This window comes from Salvia splendens, chromosome 8 (assembly GCF_004379255.2).
Source record: "Salvia splendens isolate huo1 chromosome 8, SspV2, whole genome shotgun sequence".
In the NCBI taxonomy this organism is placed as follows: Eukaryota; Viridiplantae; Streptophyta; class Magnoliopsida; order Lamiales; family Lamiaceae; genus Salvia; species Salvia splendens.
In genome coordinates, this window is record NC_056039.1 from 5,557,828 (window position 1) to 5,576,831 (window position 19,004).

The following is a 19,004-nucleotide window of genomic DNA, read 5'->3' on the forward strand; positions in this document are numbered from 1 at the left end:
AACGTGCGTGTTCGTGTTGGGTTAATTTCGTGCGGATTCGTGTCGGATTATCGTGTCGGATCAAAAATTGCCAGCCCTAGATTTTTCGTATGTTTTAAGACTAAGAAGTGAAATGGTAAAAGGAGAAGTTGAGACATTTTTCATGCTATCCAAATAGTACTATAAATTGTTATGATAATACAAATATTAAAGTTGAGACATTTACTTTTTTTTTGTCGTACCATAGATGGTTCATGCTACATTCTTTATTCTTACTTTTTTTTCATGCTGTCCTAATAGTACTATAAATTGTTATGATAATACTTTTATTAATACTCCATGTCCAGAGTATATTTGTCATTTTTTATTATCCAAAAAAAATAGAGTATATTTAAAAAATGAAAGTTTTCAACACCTTTTCATTTATTTTTTTCATTCTCTCTTACTAATAATATGGACCACACTTTCCACTAACACTACTTCTCTCTTACTTTTTTTTCTCTTCTCTCTTACTTTTTCCCCTTCTATCTTACTAATAATATAGACCTCACATTCCACTAACACTACTTCTCTCTTACTTTACTAATTTCACATTAAAACTCGTGTCATTCACAATGTGTCATATTTTTCGTGGATGGATGGAGTATAATTTATTTACAATCACTTTATACAACAATATTCATAAATGAAACTCTTTTCTCCGTCCACAACATAAACAATATTAAAGTTGAGACATTTACTTCACTAATAATACAAATTATTAACGCCAGCTCCATGATTCACCACGTGACAACTAATAAAATTACATTATAAACTATTATTAGTATTATTTATAAGGTCGTATTTTTATTATTAAATCTTTTTTATTTCCAAATGGCCATTTAACAGTTGACTAAACTTTTAATGTGAGCAAAATGCAGGTGCTTTACTAATAAACATGTATAAATTTTTTTAGAACAGTAGATAAGAAAATGATATCATATCCATTTTATGGAATACATAATGAATTGAATCGTGGCATCGTGCTATAGCTATACCTGCATAAGCATGTGTAAAATACTGATTAAGTAATGCAGTTGGACCCTTCTATGATTGTGATTGTCACAATTTATGATGTTACGCCCATTTCCAATATATTCAAGCTAAGTTAGCTAAAACCTTAGACAGAGCACCATACGCTATACATATATTTCACATCAAACTAGCATAATACTCATCTAAAACAAAAAAAAACATTTTTATTACTAAAATGGAATATCAAGAAAATATCCCACTAACTGCCTAGTGGGGGAGCCAGTGATTTTGATAATTGTTAACCTGATTGATGTTTAAACTACCAAGATCCAATATTTATGGTATCAAATAGTAACACAATACAACTAATCTACAATCCGATTTATAAAAAGAGATCAAAATGGCAATTAACCTAGGCATGAAAAAGAAACAAAAAAAGGGGAAAAATTAATGTTGGGATGAATCAATCCTGAGGAGAGGAAGGCGCCCATGGCGTCATATCCATGGGGTAGCTGCCGAGCACCCTCAAGAAAGAGGTGAACTCCTGCACCTCGGAGAGCGCGTTCTGCGCACGCGCCTCCGCCATAGATGCCTCGAAGTCTATGTAGTATAGGTACTCGAAGTGTTTCGCCGTGGCGCCGGTGTCCGCGTCCCCGACGATGCGTATGGGGCAGCTGCGGTGCGGCCGTGACTCGATCTTCGTGAGGCTGATGTCCCGGAAGGCGAACGCCGACAGCACCTTGAAGAGCACGCTCGTGCCCTGCTTCTCGTGCGCGAACACGATGCTCGTCTTGAACGGCCTGTCCGTGCGCGGTGATGGTTCCGCGAATTTTTGATGGTGATGAATGCAGGAAAATGCAGATCACGACACAGAGATTTTACGTGGTTCGATTTACTGAGGTAAATCTACGTCCACGGGAAGAAAAGAGGGCAGAGTTGTATTGCTTGATCTGTTTTCTTACAGCTTACAATACAGACTTGCTATTTGATCTTTTATCTCTAGAGAGCTTCTTAGAACTTAACCTTATCTATCTGATCTAGGTTCTATTTATACATTGAACCAAGATCGTGGCATGCAGCACTATTTACTAGGCAGTGGATGTCGTGGAGATCGTGGCGATCTTGCATGGGTCCACTATCCTGCATGAGTTAAAGACTGCTTGACACCACTAAATAGATCGTGGGTGTAGTGGAGGTGGAAATCCTGCATGAGTCCACTATCTCCTAGTTCGGTCGAATACTGAGACCGAACTGCTGAATTATTGCCGAGCAGCTTTTGCCGATCTGAGAGTAGAGCTTGATGCCGACCTGAGAGCAGAGTTTGATTGGTTGGCTTTTACCGAGCTGTAGGCTGGGGCCGAACTCTTTGGTCGTGCCGAACTGAACTCTGATACTCTTTAGTCATGCCGAACTGATACTCTTTCTTGGGCTTTAGGCTGATGGGCTTTACTGCTGTTGGGCTTGTTTAGTACGTACTCCATCACTACCCCCCCCGAAAAGCGAAGTGAATCACTTCGGCATTCTGGATAAAGGTACGGGGTAAGTTGATGTTTGTCCTCGGTCTGATGAAGTGAACTCTTCTTTGACCGGACTTGGTTTGTGTCCTAATTTGGCGAGTTTTATCGCTCGGATCGGACTTTCCGTTGTCCTAATTTGGGGATCGGACTTTCCCTTGTCCTAATTCGGCGAGTTTTATCGCGTGGATCGGACTTTCCCTTGTCCTAATTCAGGCAAGTTTTATCGCGTGAATCGGACTTTTGTTGCAGTTCGTTTCAGACGAAGTGCTTGATTTTTAAGCCGAATTGTGGTCTTGTATCCTCTTTAGAAGCTTGGACTTCACAATCGTTGGCTTATTGCAGTTCGTTTCAGACGAACTGCTTGTTTAAGCTGAATTGTGGTCTTGTATCCTCTTTAGAAGCTTTGACTCACAATCGTTGGCTTGTATATGTTCTAAGAAGGGGATCAGCCTTCGAAGAACAAGATACCTCAGTAACATTTGTAAGAGACGACACGCACAGAGACAGACAAAACACACAGACAAAACGCACAGAGACAAACAAAAAGCACATAGAGACAAAAACGCACAGAGACAAACAAAGACCAAGCAAACCAAAGAAAGCACATTGACCGAACAGGACTCAAGACTGACTGACCGGACTGTCTCTTACAAATGGAACTTCTTGAGGTTGGAAATGTGCCATGTTCGGGGTACCTGTTCTCCTGACATGTGAGCCAATTTGTAAGACCCTTTGCCGAGGACTTCTGACACCCGATACGGACCTTCCCATGTGGGTTCGAGCTTGCCCAGCTTTTCTGCTCGGCTTACTTCGTTGTTTCTCAAGACGAGATCTCCCACTTGAAATTGCAGCTTCTTCACCCTTTGGTTATAATACCGGGCTACTTGCTCCTTGTACTTGGCTGCTTTTATGCATGCCAATTCTCTTCTTTCTTCGGCAAGATCTAGCTCGGCCCTCAGTCCGTCGTCATTCATTTCTGCTGAGAAGTTTAGAGTTCGGGGACTGGGTATGCCGATCTCCACCGGAATCACGGCTTCAGTGCCGTACACAAGACTGTACGGAGTTTCACCGCTGGAGGTTGTGGGTGTAGTTCGGTAGGACCATAGGACTTGAGGGAGATTTTCTACCCATTGTCCTTTGGCTTGTTCTAACCGAGCTTTTAACCCTTTCACCAGGATACGATTTGTTACCTCCGTTTGTCCGTTTGCTTGTGGATGAGAGACCGAAGTGAACCGCTGTTGAATATTCAGCTCTTGGCACCAATTCTTGAACGTCTTGTCGGTGAACTGAGTCCCGTTATCCGAGATGAGGATGTGGGGTATGCCAAATCGGCACACTATGTTCTTCCAGACGAAATCCAATGCCTTCGAGCTCGTTATCGTAGCTAATGGTTCAGCTTCCACCCACTTCGTAAAGTAGTCCACGGCAACGATTAGGAATTTTATTTGCCGAAGAGCTTGTGGTAGTGGTCCTACTATGTCTATACCCCATTGCATAAAAGGCCAAGGGCTTTGCATAGTGGATAGATCGGTCTGCGGCATCCTTGGGATATTTGCATGGATTTGGCACTTCGGGCATGTCTTGACGAGCTGCACTGCCTCTTGTACCATGGTTGGCCAATAATATCCCCATCTCAGAACTTTTTTAGCTAAAGCTCTGGCTCCGATGTGGCTACCGCACGATCCTTCATGAACTTCTCTGAGGATGTAGTCCGTCTCTTCTGGTCCTACGCACCGCAATAACGGCTGGAGGTAAGACTTTCTAAAGAGGACTCCTTCATGAAGTTCGTACCGAAGTGCTCGGCACGTGATCTTCCGAGCTTCTCTCTTATCCTCGGGCAATTGTCCTTGATCCAGATACTGCAAGATCGGCGTCATCCAGTTTGGCGAGCTGGATACTGAATGTACCTCGGCTTCATCAATGCTTCGATGCATTAATTCTTCCGCCTTTGAGCTTGGATCTGAGGCCAACTTACTTAAGGTATCTGCTCGGCTATTTTCCGCTCTGGGAATGCGGATTATCCGAAAATAGGAGAAACTTCGGCTGATGCTTTGCGCTTTGTCCAAATACTTCTTCATTCTCTCGTCACGAGCTTCACTTGTACCCAACATGTGATTTACTATGACTTGTGAATCACAATGGACTTTGAGAGATTTGACGAGCAGACTTTGCGCTAACTGGAATCCGGCCAGGAGGGCTTCGTACTCGGCTTCATTATTAGTAGTGGGGAATAGGAACCGAAGTGAGTAGGTTACCTCGTGTCCGTCGGGAGCGACGAGTAAAATACCAGCTCCACTCCCCATCTTGTTTGAAGCTCCATCTACGAATCCGCTCCAGCAGTCCGGCGGCTCTACTTCGGATTCCAAGGGCTGTGCTAGTTCGGCATTGGCAGAATTCTTCTGTTCGGCAATAACAGGAATTGCTTGATCGAATTTGGCCTCTGCAAGAAAATCTGCCAAGGCTTGTCCCTTGATGGCTTTTCGAGGTAGGTACTCGATTGAGTGTTCTCCCAGCTCTATGGCCCATTTGGCGATTCTGCCTGATGCTTCTGGCTTGGTCAAAACTTGCCGAAGAGGCAGATCGGTTAAGACGCATACCTTGTGAGCATAGAAGTATGGCCGCAGTCTCCTTGCTGCATTTACTAACGCCAGAGCAATTTTTTCCAGAGGTTGATACCTTGTTTCTGGACCCCTTAATGCTCGGCTTGTAAAGTAGATGGGAAACTGCTTTAGGCCTTCTTCTCGTACAAGCACCGCGCTAATGGTTTGATCGGATGCCGCTAAGTATAAGAAGATCACTTCGGCATCTGTTGGAGCAGAGAGAATTGGAAGCTCGGCTAAATAACTTTTGAGCTCGTCAAAAGCCTTTTTCTGCTCGGCTCCCCACTCAAACTTTGGTGCCTTTTTTAACACTTTGAAGAACGGTAGTTGCTTTTCGGCTGCTTGGGAAAGGAATCTATTCAATGCGGCTAGACATCCAGTTAGTCTTTGCACATCGTGTATGGACTTCGGCATCGCCATGTTCTGAATAACTTGAACTTTTGAGGGATTTGCCTTGAGTCCGTCCTTTGAAACCCAACAACCCAGAAATTTTCCCGAATCTACCAAAAAGGTACATTTTTGGGGGTTGAGTTTGAGGTTGGCTTTTCGGAGCACGTCGAGAGTGGATTTGAGGTTGTCTTCGTACTCCGAAGTGCTTTTGCTTTTGACAACTATGTCGTCGACATACACTTCAACCTGTTTTCCGATTAGGTGCCGAAAAAGCTTGTCTACCATCCTTTGATAAGTGGCTCCGGCATTCTTTAAACCGAATGGCATCTTTTTATAAGCGAAAATGCCGAAATCGGTAATGAAAGCTGTTTTCGGAGCGTCACTCTCATCCATCAACACTTGGTGATATCCTTTGTATAAATCAAGAAAACAGAAAATTTCGAAGCCGATCAAAGCTTCTACTTTTTTATCTATATTCGGAAGGGGATAGCAATCTTTAGGACAGTGCTTGTTTAGATCGGTAAAATCTATGCACATCCGCCATCCTCCTTCTTTTTTCTTGATCATCACAGGATTGGCCACCCAAGAAGGATATTTCACCTCGAATAGTACATCCGCTTTTAGTAATTGGCGGACTTCGTCATGGATGACTTGGCTTCTTTCTGCCGCAAAGAGTCTTTGCTTCTGTTTTACTGGCCGGATTGAAGGATCAATATTTAACCGATGAGTGATTACCTCGGGGGGCACTCCGGTCATGTCCAACGGAGACCATGCAAAGACATCTTTGTACTCCTTGAGGAGCTGAATGGTCTTTTCCCGGAGTAGAGGCGTTCCTGCGAAACCGATCTTGACCGTTCTGGATGGATCATCTTCGTATAACTGAACGGTCATTGAGTTCGGCTCTGAAGTGACTTCGGTCATCTCGCTTGCCTCTGACTCCGGTTGCTGTGATTGCTATGCTTGATGGTGCCGAACTGATTGCTCGGCACTTTTAAGCGCAATCTGCAGACATTCTTTTGCTCTCTTTTGATCACCTCGGATGACCGCTATCCCACCTTTAGTGGGGATCTTGATGGTGAGGTGATAAGTAGAGCAAACGGCCCGAACTGTGTTGAGCCAGTCTCTCCCCAGGATGATGTTGTACGGGGACCGAGCTTTCACCACAAAGAACTCGATCATCGTATTGGAGCTTGTAGGCGCTTTTCCCACCGTGATCGGAAGGCTGATAATACCTTCAGGGCGGGTGTCCTCCTGGGCGAAACTTTTCAGAGGAAGTGGAGCCGGACTGAGCCGAGCTGGATCCACTTCCATTTTATCGAAACATTCTTTAAAAAGAATGCTGACTGACGCTCCTGTATCCACAAATACTCTGTGGATCAGTTTGTTTGCCACTCCGGCTTGAATGACAATAGCGTCTTGGTGAGGAGAGATGGCTGGGACGGGATCGGCATCTGAAAATGTAATCACTTCGTCTTTCTTCAGCCTTTTATGTGTTGGCTCCTCTTGATTGGAACCTCTGCGTTCTGCTTTTAGGGACGACTTAGTCTTCCCGGCAGGGAGAGCATCAATAGTCTGGATTACTCCATCATATTGCGGCTCGTTGTCGTCTTCGGGATCCTCATGCCTTTTCGGATCCTGAGGATTGCAGTTCGCACCTCTCTGCCTTTTGTTCTTTTTCGGCTGCTTGCTTTGGTATTCTTTTAACGTTCCTGTTTTCACAAGAACATCAATACCTGCAGCCAAATTTCGGCACTCCTCGGTATCGTGACCGTGGGCTTGATGGAAGGAGCAATATTGATCCTGAGGTCGGCGCGCGGCCGATTTCGTCATCCGCCTTGGTTTTTCGAACATATCGGAATGTAGTTCGAAAATTTCCGCTCTTGACTTGTTTAAGGGTACGAACTGAGCGGGCGGCTTCTCAGGATTGAGACGTGGTCCCAATCTGCCTTGTACCGGTGCCCTTTGAATTCTTTCAAAAGGAGTTCGGCGAGGAAGCACCTGGCCGCTTTGATCGGGCTTCTTTTTCTCTTCTCGGGATGAGCTGTCTAAAGACCGTTTTCGACGGTCTGCCTCATCCGCACGGGAAAACTGGTCCGCAATGTCCCACATTTCTTGAGCTGTTTGCGGACCGCACTCCACGAGCTTTCTGTAGAGAGCTCCGGGCAGGATTCCATTTTGGAATGCCGAAATGACAAGTAGATCGTTGAGATCATCTACTTGTAGGCATTCCTTGTGGAATCTCGTCATGAAGTCGCTGATCTTTTCGTCGCGACCTTGACGTATAGAAAGCAGCTGAGCCGAAGTGATCCGGGCTTCCGCTTTCTGAAAGAACCTCCCGTGGAAAGCATCCATTAGATCTCGGTATGATCTAATGCTGCCTTGAGGAAGGCTGTCGAACCACCTTCTGGCGTTCCCGATGAGCAGCTCGGGGAACAGCTTGCACATATGGACCTCATTGAGACCCTGGTTCGCCATATTATATTGATAGCGTCCCAAGAAGTCATGAGGATCCACTAGCCCGTCATAAGTCATTGACGGTGTCCGGTAGTTCCGCGGCAAAGGAGTTCGGGTGATATCGTCCGAGAACGGAGTCTTTAATGCTCCGTACATGGCGAACCCGATATTTCTTCGGTACGGAGGAGATGGAGTTCTCCTGTGGTTCCGGTACCGAGGAGGAACAGGAACATGTCGGGGTTGAGGATTCTTTCTCCTGGAAGACACGTCACTACTGCGGTAGTGACTTTCATGTCTGGATGAGGAGGGAGAATCCGCCGTTGTCTTCTCCGGCTGTTGGCTCTTCTGCAGGAAGGTTAAGAACTCCTCCTGCTTCTCGGCCAAGAACAGCTTGACAGCTTCATTTAAATCGGGCTGCTGGGAAGACTCGGTGCGATCTCTCCTGGAGTGGCTTGTTCCTTCTTCGTGAGAACCGGAGGTAGATGTCTCCCGAGGCCGTTTTTCAGACCTGCGAGCTGGACTAGCTTCCTCACGGTTATCACGAACGGTATTACGGGTAGTATGTGATCTGGTATGCATTTTTTTTTGGGGTGGAAAAAGGGTCAAAAATTCGCTTTATCACAAATTTGGTTCTCTGTTTCCCACAGACGGCGCCAGTGATGGTTCCGCGAATTTTTGATGGTGATGAATGCAGGAAAATGCAGATCACGACACAGAGATTTTACGTGGTTCGATTTACTGAGGTAAATCTACGTCCACGGGAAGAAAAGAGGGCAGAGTTGTATTGCTTGATCTGTTTTCTTACAGCTTACAATACAGACTTGCTATTTGATCTTTTATCTCTAGAGAGCTTCTTAGAACTTAACCTTATCTATCTGATCTAGGTTCTATTTATACATTGAACCAAGATCGTGGCATGCAGCACTATTTACTAGGCAGTGGATGTCGTGGAGATCGTGGCGATCTTGCATGGGTCCACTATCCTGCATGAGTTAAAGACTGCTTGACACCACTAAATAGATCGTGGGTGTAGTGGAGGTGGAAATCCTGCATGAGTCCACTATCTCCTAGTTCGGTCGAATACTGAGACCGAACTGCTGAATTATTGCCGAGCAGCTTTTGCCGATCTGAGAGTAGAGCTTGATGCCGACCTGAGAGCAGAGTTTGATTGGTTGGCTTTTACCGAGCTGTAGGCTGGGGCCGAACTCTTTGGTCGTGCCGAACTGAACTCTGATACTCTTTAGTCATGCCGAACTGATACTCTTTCTTGGGCTTTAGGCTGATGGGCTTTACTGCTGTTGGGCTTGTTTAGTACGTACTCCATCACGCGGGATGATCGGCTCCCTCGCCAGCATCACGAACCGCGTCACGTTGCTCGAGTCGTTCTGGATCCCGTCCGCCACCACCTATTGTTTGGCAAGTGAAACAAAAATAAGTAAACCATTTAAAATCCAAGAAACAACTGAAAACAGTATATAAATATAATGGGCCATGCCAATAATTGGTTTTAGGATGACACCCACCTTAAGCCCATACAGCTCCGCCGCCCGTGCCGATGCGATCGCCGCCGTGTCGGGCAGCGCGTTCGCGGCGATGTACTCGGCCGCGCCGGCCGTGTCGTCGACGGCCTCGCGAGCCACGCTAAGGCCCATCCGCGTCAGCGTGTGCTCGCACTGGGAGAGCGCCTGCGGGTGGCTGATGACGCGTCGCAGGTGCTCCCTCCGCACGCCGGGGAGGGCCAGGAGGCAGTGGTGGACTGGGAGCTGGACCTCCCCGACGATGTGGAGGCGGTGGCGGAGGAGGAGGTCGTAGTTGCGGTGGATCGAGCCGCCCAGCGAGTTCTCCACGGGGAGCACGGCGCGGTCGGCTACCCACAGCTCCACCGCTTGGAAGGCCACCTCGAACTGGTCGCAGGGGATGGCCTCGCACTTCGGGTAGGCCTTCCCAGCGGCGGCCTCGCTGTACGCGCCGGGGACGCCTTGGTAGGCGACGCGGAGCTGCGAGCCGTGCATCGGCGCGGGGGAGAGGTCGGCAATGGTGAGCGGCTTCGGCAGCGCCGAGTAATTGAGGGGGACGAGGTGGAGGGAGGGGTGGCCGTTGACGGCGGCGACGGCGTTGGGTTTCTCGGTGTCCTGCTGCTGGGAAACGACCTTGCTGGCGAGGATGGCGCAGGCGCTCTGCCACTCGTAGCGGCGGCTGGAATGGGCGGTGGGGAGCTGAGCCGCGGTGGGATTGGATGCGTCGTGGCTGACGGAGGAGCATTGAATGAGGGATCGGGCGGGGTTGACCCCGGGGCGGGTCAACCGGGTAATGGATTTGAGATCTAGAGATGAGAAAGGGGCGAGGGATTGCATGGTTTGGGGTGAAAGTGCAATTTGGAAGAAGTGGAGGGACGAAATGTTAAGAAGGGAACGTGGAAGCCGTGGGAATAATAAGAAACGATGATCGAGAAGATTATATATAGTGTGGCTGAAGATGTAGTGCGTGGTTCAAGTAGGCACCTACCTCCTTTCAGAGCATCCACAACCGTGCTCTTGCCAGCGGCACGGTTGTGGGCCCGACCCCACTTTTTCTGTCTGCTCTCTGGCAAGAGCACAACACCCACAGCTGTGCTCTTCCGCAAGGACGAGCACAATTAATTTAAAATTCAATTACACAAAAACATTTCCATAATACTAAAATTCATTAAAAACCCACAATAAATATTACAAATTACAAATAAAATAAAAAAGACATAATTAAAATCCTATATCTTACGACTTTGCGGAGACCTGTGTTTTTGGTAAACAGTCGCCCCCGGCAAAGATCTATCTGCACGAAGCCGACCTATGGATAGAAAGAAAGGAAGGGAAATCAACCGAGACCCCGTTAGTAGCGGCGAGCGAGAGCGGATTCTGAGACAGGTGCTAGTCTCACTCACCCGGAGTCAGCAGGATCAAGGGTTGACCTTTCCGATATTATACTTATTTTCTTGCTTTCGTATCGCGCTCCGGGCAGGTTCGGATCACTTACAATACATGGGGAATAGTTTCACGAAAATGGAGACGAATCGGAATAACGCCCGATCATGTTTCTGGATTTACAAATAAAATAAAAAAGACATAATTAAAATCCTAAAAATGGATATGAGAGATTGAAGATGAAAATGGATATGAGGAATGAAGATGAGAATTGTGTAGTTTGATGTGAATTTTTGTTAGTGAAATTGGGGGTATTTATAGATGAAAGTGTGTATTTTTGGGGTAAAAAAATGAAAAAAAAATTAAAAAGTGGAAAAAAAACGGTTATAAACGAATATATTTTTTTTAGGAAGTGATTTTTTTTTATTTTTTATCAGTTTTTTTAATTAAAAATCGATTTTTTAATTAAAAAAATTAAACACAATGGCTATGCCGTTGACGAATCCCAGCGCGCCACGTCAGCTGTTCGCTGGCACGGCGGCGGGTAGCGTCCGTGCCAGCGGCGCTGACGGCCGTGGCAACGGACGCCACCTTTGTGGATGCTCTCACACTCTCTCTCTAAATTTCAATATCACCTCTCTATTTCGTTTTTACTTTTGTACAACAGCAATAAAAAATAATGGCTATGTAATGAATAATTATTATACTCATTTTAGATCTTACTTATATACATGAATCAAAATTTATCATCCTCGTTAGGTCCTTCCACATACATTCAAATTATTTATTAGTATACCTTTAAAAATTATACACGGGGCTTGAGATGGATATTGAGGCTTCTCTTTGTTATATTTATATACGCAGTAAATTCAGATATTTATAATAAAATGGTGTTATAAGGCTCCAATACTAACTAGTAACTAGTAAAATTTTGACAAGGAAATTGACTCTTGTGACGGCTTAATACTTGGGTGCATGGTTGGTGTGAGGACTTTCCCTTCTCTATGGACATATGATTGGTAGCTTAAACGAGATTAGGGTTACCACAGTTCTGCACGGCCAACTGCGCGCTACGATGTCTTGTTTTATTAGAGAGAAATTAACCACAATAATAGATGATTGATTTTTCTAAGTAATTTGAAATATAGAATATGATTATGGATTAGGGACGAAAACAACATAAAAAATGCCTTTATCAATACAGTTGTTTTAGCACTGGGAGAACATAACAAAATGGGCCTAAATGAAAGGTTGGGCCAAACTGTGATTTAATTTTGTGGCCCAACTCTTGGTGGATCAAAATTCTTCATCGTCGAGCAAAACTAATTTTTAATTAAACTATAAGCGTGGAATAATGCCCAATTTAATAAATCAATAATCCATGTTGGAGTAGTAATTTTTAGAAACTTAAAAATTCAATACGGGCCATTACGGGCTGGGCTTAACACGAGCTATCTAAATTATTTTTTTTGGCAAACCAAACAATAAGTTAAGCTAGGATAAAATTATTTATCCAATCAAAATATAGTTATCGTAATTCTTATTAAATTGCTAACTACCTTTATTTTCTAAATTTGTTAACTTGTCAACTCTACTTATTAAAAAATGTCTACACAAATTTAATTGATATACTTATAGTCTTTTTAAAATTTTAAATATAAAATTGACAAGTTAGCAATTAAGCATATCCCATCAAATAGAGCCTTAAAAATATATAATTTGAGTCATCTGTGTTATAATCTTTCTGTTTAATGCTCCAAATTAGGAGTCTGGTGCAAAAAGATTTCAATCGACAGAAGTGATACAGCCAAAGTAGCAGGGAAAATAGGACAAAATAGAAGCGTAGACAAAAATACGAAGCAACCAATAATTGAATTCTTATGAGTAAAGAGATGAATACATAGTACATAATCTAAGTCGAACATTTTTATATTGGATTAATTAACAAATGAAGGCAGCTGGCAGAAGACCAAATTAAAGTACTAGTTTTTGTTTGATGGGGTCAAACAAAACAGAACACCAAGAGCATCTTGGGCCTCGCAGATGCAGATGCAGATGATCATGTTTCATTTATTTAACAATTAATTTGGAGTAAGTTATAATCGGAGTATATATTTTAGTTGAAACTTGAAAGAAAATCAATGCATATATGCTTGATTACCAACTTAATACACTTTTCAGTAATAGCGGGCGGAGTATGTTAAATTTCGTTGGAAAAAACAGAATCGGGTCGGGTTGGGAAATCAAAACAATTAGTAATCATTAATGATACATGTGACTATTTTTTTTAAAGTGTACGGAAAAAATTGGAAAGAGTCCTGAGTATTAGGTTTTAGGGAATAATTTGCACTATTTATTTACTAAACTATTATAAATAATTGTGGGTTATCACATAAAATTAATAAACTTTTGTTTCGCGTCATACGCTCATACCACCATCTTAACGGCCGGCATGCCCTGAGATTTGATTTGTCTACAAAATGTTTGATTTCCACCAAACAAATATAATGATAATATAAATTGTAAACGAATTAAAATATACTAAGTAATATCTTAATATTAAAGTTGTCGTCTGGCTGGCTCGTGTTAATATCTAAATGCAAGAGGATACATCAGTTTCTTGTCACCGATGTAATAAGTCTATACACTAAATCCTTCTTGCATAAACACAAAGTGTTAAAATAAATTTGAGGTTAAATTTGAACTTCAATCTATAAACTTCAATTATTTCTGGTTTAGACATTATCAAAATTCTTATCAATAATTCTACAATATATATATATATATATATACTAGTATTCACAATATTTTGAAATTCACTCACAACTTATGCTATCATTTATCACTAATTATTTACCCTTAACGTAACAATAGTATATCTTAATTCAAGACGCAAGATAGACTATCCCAATGAGATCTTATCCCTGCTCTGATACCACTAAATGTCACACCCTATCTAAACTGTCACACCTTATCTAAACTGTCACACCTCAACCTCTCAACCTCTGGGGTATTTTCATTTGATTATAATTTCCCAAATTTGGAACAATTAATCAACATATTAAAAACATAAAACACCTATATCATAATAACTTAATAAACCATAAGCAATAAATATCATAAACATTTCCAAATCCATATGCATATGCCCTCATAAACATTTCCAAATCCATATGCATATGCCACTCTATTCAAAATTTATTATTCTGTGACAAATCAAGCCTGGTATCTGCTCGGGATTTTCAATATGCCAATATGATTGACCCGTAGGTCCCACTGTGATTTGACCCGTAGGTCCCACTGTGTTTTGACCCGTAGGTTCCAATATGATTGACCCGAATGTCTCAATATGTCCACTGTGATTTCAGATTCAGAGCAAGACTGTCACAGATCCTCTTTAATACAATGATTCAAATAATTCCAATGCTATGTAAAACATATCAATTGCATCAATAACATTATCTCTATCATATTCTACCATCGATATCAAATAACACCTCACCAACTAAGTTCACACCATATAATCCACTATATACTCCTATAAATCACTTCAATCGTACATATAGAAAAAGAATCGCATAACACATGTAATATTAAAAAGGTAATTTATACACACATAATGAAAACATATAATCAAACACACAAATTTCCTTTTTCGATACACCTGATGACAACATATAATCAAACACACAAATTTCTTTTTTCGATCTACAACTCCTGGTATAGCCGGAGGGGTCGAAACTATTTTTCGTTTATTTCCTTCACTTTTTTTCCCTTCATAACCCCCTCCCTTTTTCATTGTCCACAGACTCTACGTATATATATAAATTTGAGGTGATTATACTTTTAGAGTTAAAACTATTGCACACTATATATTATAAAATTATTTAAATATGTAGCACAAATGCATGCTACTTAGTTTGTCTAATCGACACTTGTCGCATGAGATTGGTGACACTATGAAATAGTGAACACGTGCATGCAACAATATTATACTCAGACTATACTTACTTTTATTTTTATAATCTTAATTTAGGATCCTACTATTGTAAATATACTTTTCATGCACAAAATAATTCCATGCACATACGCATTATTACACATGCACACGCTTCGATGAACTGCTTAATATTATACTTATTATCAAAACCTTTCAATAATTAAAATAATATTCTATTATATTGAGTTCATCATAATACTAATTTTTACCTTTTATAATAGCAATTTAACATATATCTATAATGCCAATAAAATACGCAAATAATTCATGTATCGGGACAGAGATGTCACAATAGTTAATATTTTTTTTTCTATAATATTAGAGTCTTTAGCTCAATTCACTGTAACATGCAATAAATTAAATTTGATATGTAATATATACTAATACTATCTAAGTTTATGATTTTAATTTTAAGATTTCATAGCTTTAATTTTTTACTTTTCTAAATATTAATTTCTGTAAATTCATTTTTTTTGTAATGTTACATACCAACCTCGATAAAAAAAATATTTGCATATTCTTAAATTATTTATTTAATATTTCCTTTGCTTCCTTATAAACTAAATATTAGTGTTCTTAGCTTACTTGACAATAACATGCAATAAATTATAATTTGATACTATAAGATATATTAATACTAATCATGTTTAGGCTTTTGATTTTAATTACTTACTTTAAAAATATTAATTTCTTCAAATTTTTAAATTGTATACTATAACGTTAAGTTGAATCCCAATAAAAAACTAAACACATATTTTCACTCATCAATATAATATTTTAAAACTATATAGATAAGATATTTTCTTTTTCATTCTAAAATGTTAGAGTTATTAGCTTAGTTTGCTATAACATGCAACAAATTAAAATTTGATACAGTGTATGATATATTAATATTAATTGAGTTTATTATTTTAATTTTAAGTATTTCATAATTTTGATTTTATCTTTGCTTTTCAAAGTACTAATTTGTTTAAATTCTTAATATTTAAAATATTACGTAGAAAGTTGAAATAATATTTTATAAGTTATTTGGAAGAAAGTTGCAAAAAAGAACTCTACTTCTATATTTATTATTTGCAATATGAGTATATTTTATTTTTATTATTTAAATTTAAATAGCGATAAAGTTTTAATCATATTAGAACATGATTATGTCATTATCGTGTAATATCATTTTCAGGTCATTATCTTGTAATATCATTTTAGTCTTTTAGGTCATTATCGTATCATGTCAAACTAACTGAGTTTACAAATTTTGATTTTAAAAATTCCATGATTTTTTTTCGTTCTTTATGTTTCAAAATTTTTATTTCTTTAAATTCATAATGTTTAGAAAGTTACGGTCGAACCTTGATAAAAAAAATAATCACATATTCTTAATTCACTATTAACATACCACAAATTAACTATTAGAATTCTTAATTCACTATTCTTAATTCAAAAATAATGTTTTTTCTTTTTATTTAAATATTAGAGTTCTTAGCTCAATTCACTATTAACATACAGCAAATTAAAATTTGATATAAGATATATTAATAATAATTGAATTTATGATTATAATTTTAATAGTATAAATTTTTATTTTAATTATTTACTCTTTAAAATTTTATTTTATTATATTTTTAAAATTTTAGAACTTAAGGTGAAAGCATGTACGAATTTTTGGAGCATACAAATAAATTTATAAAGAAAAAATAGAAATGATACGAAATTATGGAATAACTATTAATTGACTTAATATTGTATAATCCACAAACAAACACTAAATATAAAGACTTAAATCACAAAGCAAACAACTAAAATCATGGAATAGCCTTAATTTGACATCTCTTTCCAAAGAAGCGTATAAAATTAATATTAGGGAATATTGGTCAAAATAAGAAATATCATTAGGGCAAAAAAATATAAGGGTAATATGGCATGGAGACATTATTTCTCTAAATCACTACACTACCCTTTTTTTTATTTTCTCCAAGTATCATGCCATGGATTATTGATGTTACTTCTCCTTATAAAATGCAAAAAGCGGCAATTAATGAACTAAGTCATGATATACAGAATAAGTGTGCAACAGATCCAACTCTTATTATGAGGTTTTTAATTATTAAATTTAAAAGGATAAAATTGAAGTATATATATGCTTTGGAATTGATTTATAATGGTATAGATCCATCCAATAAAGAAGCAATTGCTGATTTCACATTATTCGTATGATTTCAATCATAGAGGCTGTATTCATTAGAAGTTGGTGGCTCCGGCATTAATTTGTGGGGCCCCAAAAACACTCACTATCACACCCCATCTTGTCTTATCATCCCTACCAACAATTCATCATTCAGTTCAACTAGCGACGTACTTCCTCTCGAACTAACACATTGAGTCTACCGCAATTGTCTTAGCGGCAATGAGTTTAGACATTATTGTAAGATGTGCCGAGTTCGAGTCCTATATTAATGCAAACCATATAAATTGAAAAAAATGCAATTTCAGCTTCCACATTAATAACGCTTTCCCATGAATTGATGCATAACGATAACCCATTAACATATTTGCAAGATTAATTGAATTATACTAGTACCAAATATTGGTTCAGTTAGGCCCCTTTTTAAGTTTTGTTTGGTCAAATAACTAAACAATTCACTGTTAGTTCGATTCTAGAATGCGCAGAACAGAATGATATTTTCTTGGGCCTAACTGCCTAAGTTATAAGTAGATTAAATACTTCTTTGGTTAGATTGTGGACAATTAAAGATATAAAAAAAAATAATGGATTCTAGATGCCAATTTCATAACCTATATAACACCATATAGAAGTGCTGGCACGACTCAAAACTCTGACAATCAAGTCCTCCACTATGCAAAATGGTATATTTATTTTATTTTCAATTAATAAATACTAGTATTATACTCTCTCATTCTCACAATAATTGTAAGAGCATGGATTTTTAAAAAATAAAAAAAAAGTTGATTGGAAAGGTTAGTGAAATATGTTACCCACTTTTTTATATTAATTTTATAATAAAATGTAAGTCATGTGAGTTAATGAAATGCGTGACCTATTTATCATTTATGTTAAAAATGAAGTGCGATAATTATTGTAAGATGAGCCAAAATAAAAACGATTGAGTGGAACGGAGGGAGTAATTGGCAGCAAATAAACAGTGGGTCCATCATTCTTCATCTTGGTACACAAAATGTCAGTCGTTCTCGTTCATAGTAAATATTCCCACTTCGAATAAACATCAGTTTTTATCTTTACTTTTGTGGGCACTCACCTTTATACATATCCATATGTTATTACTGTAGTCTGTATTACCACCATTCTGGACGCTTTCACTCTTCTTCCCCACAATTGACTAATGACCAATTCCTACACTAATTTCCTATGATTTCTAAGTTACTAATAATATTTTTGTTAACACAACTTTTGACCGAAGACCTTAACCAATACTTTCTCCCTCCTAACCCCATTAATTATCTCAATTTTTGCTACTTTTGTTCGATTTCTATTAAACATTTTACTTTTATTATTTTTAGTAAACAGAGATCACATTCCATGAACTAATTACCTTTATATAAAAACATATTCACATTTGGCTATTTTTTTCACTCACTTTCTAGTTAAATAACTTTTTAAAATTTGAATCGATAAAAAATACAATAGTTAATGGGGACTAAACGAAATACTACATTCTAGTCAACCATTGATCATACATTAAATTAAACAACATCACCGTATATAAAATAAATCAAAATCATTATAGTCATTACAAGTATTAATTTTAAACTGATTTTGATATTTACAAATGCGACAGATCTCAAATGAACTGTCAAGACATTAAGATAGTCTCTGTCGCAAATATCCATTCTTTCCAATATAATTAGTTGCACACACTAATTTAATTAAATTATCAAGAGAACACATTTGTTTTAAGACACTACACAATCCCGGGAACTGGATTAAGTTGTCTTTCCCCTTCTCCTCCTTCCTTCCTTCCTTCCTTCCTCTCTCTCTCTCTCTATAGACTATACACAACAAAATGAGAGACTTAGCATCATGTCTGAGCGATCACGCAGTGCAGGTCTCGGACACATCGTGCTCAAGCTACAAAATCACAAACCCCTGCATCATTTCCGCCCCTTCCATCCA

At 39.4% G+C, this 19,004-nt stretch overlaps 1 protein-coding gene across 1 annotated transcript; it reads right to left on the reverse strand.

Moving 5' to 3' along the window:
* Nucleotides 1-1,456: 1,456 nt before the first annotated feature.
* On the reverse strand, nt 1,457-10,308 carry LOC121744015 (arogenate dehydratase 3-like). The gene is made up of 3 exons (XM_042137449.1): nt 9,478-10,308; nt 9,287-9,360; nt 1,457-1,808 (listed from the first exon to the last, which is right to left on the reverse strand). Exons 1-3 carry the CDS (start codon nt 10,306-10,308, stop codon nt 1,457-1,459), a joined length of 1,257 nt encoding a protein of 418 aa, XP_041993383.1.
* Between the last annotated feature and the right edge of the window lie 8,696 nt (nt 10,309-19,004).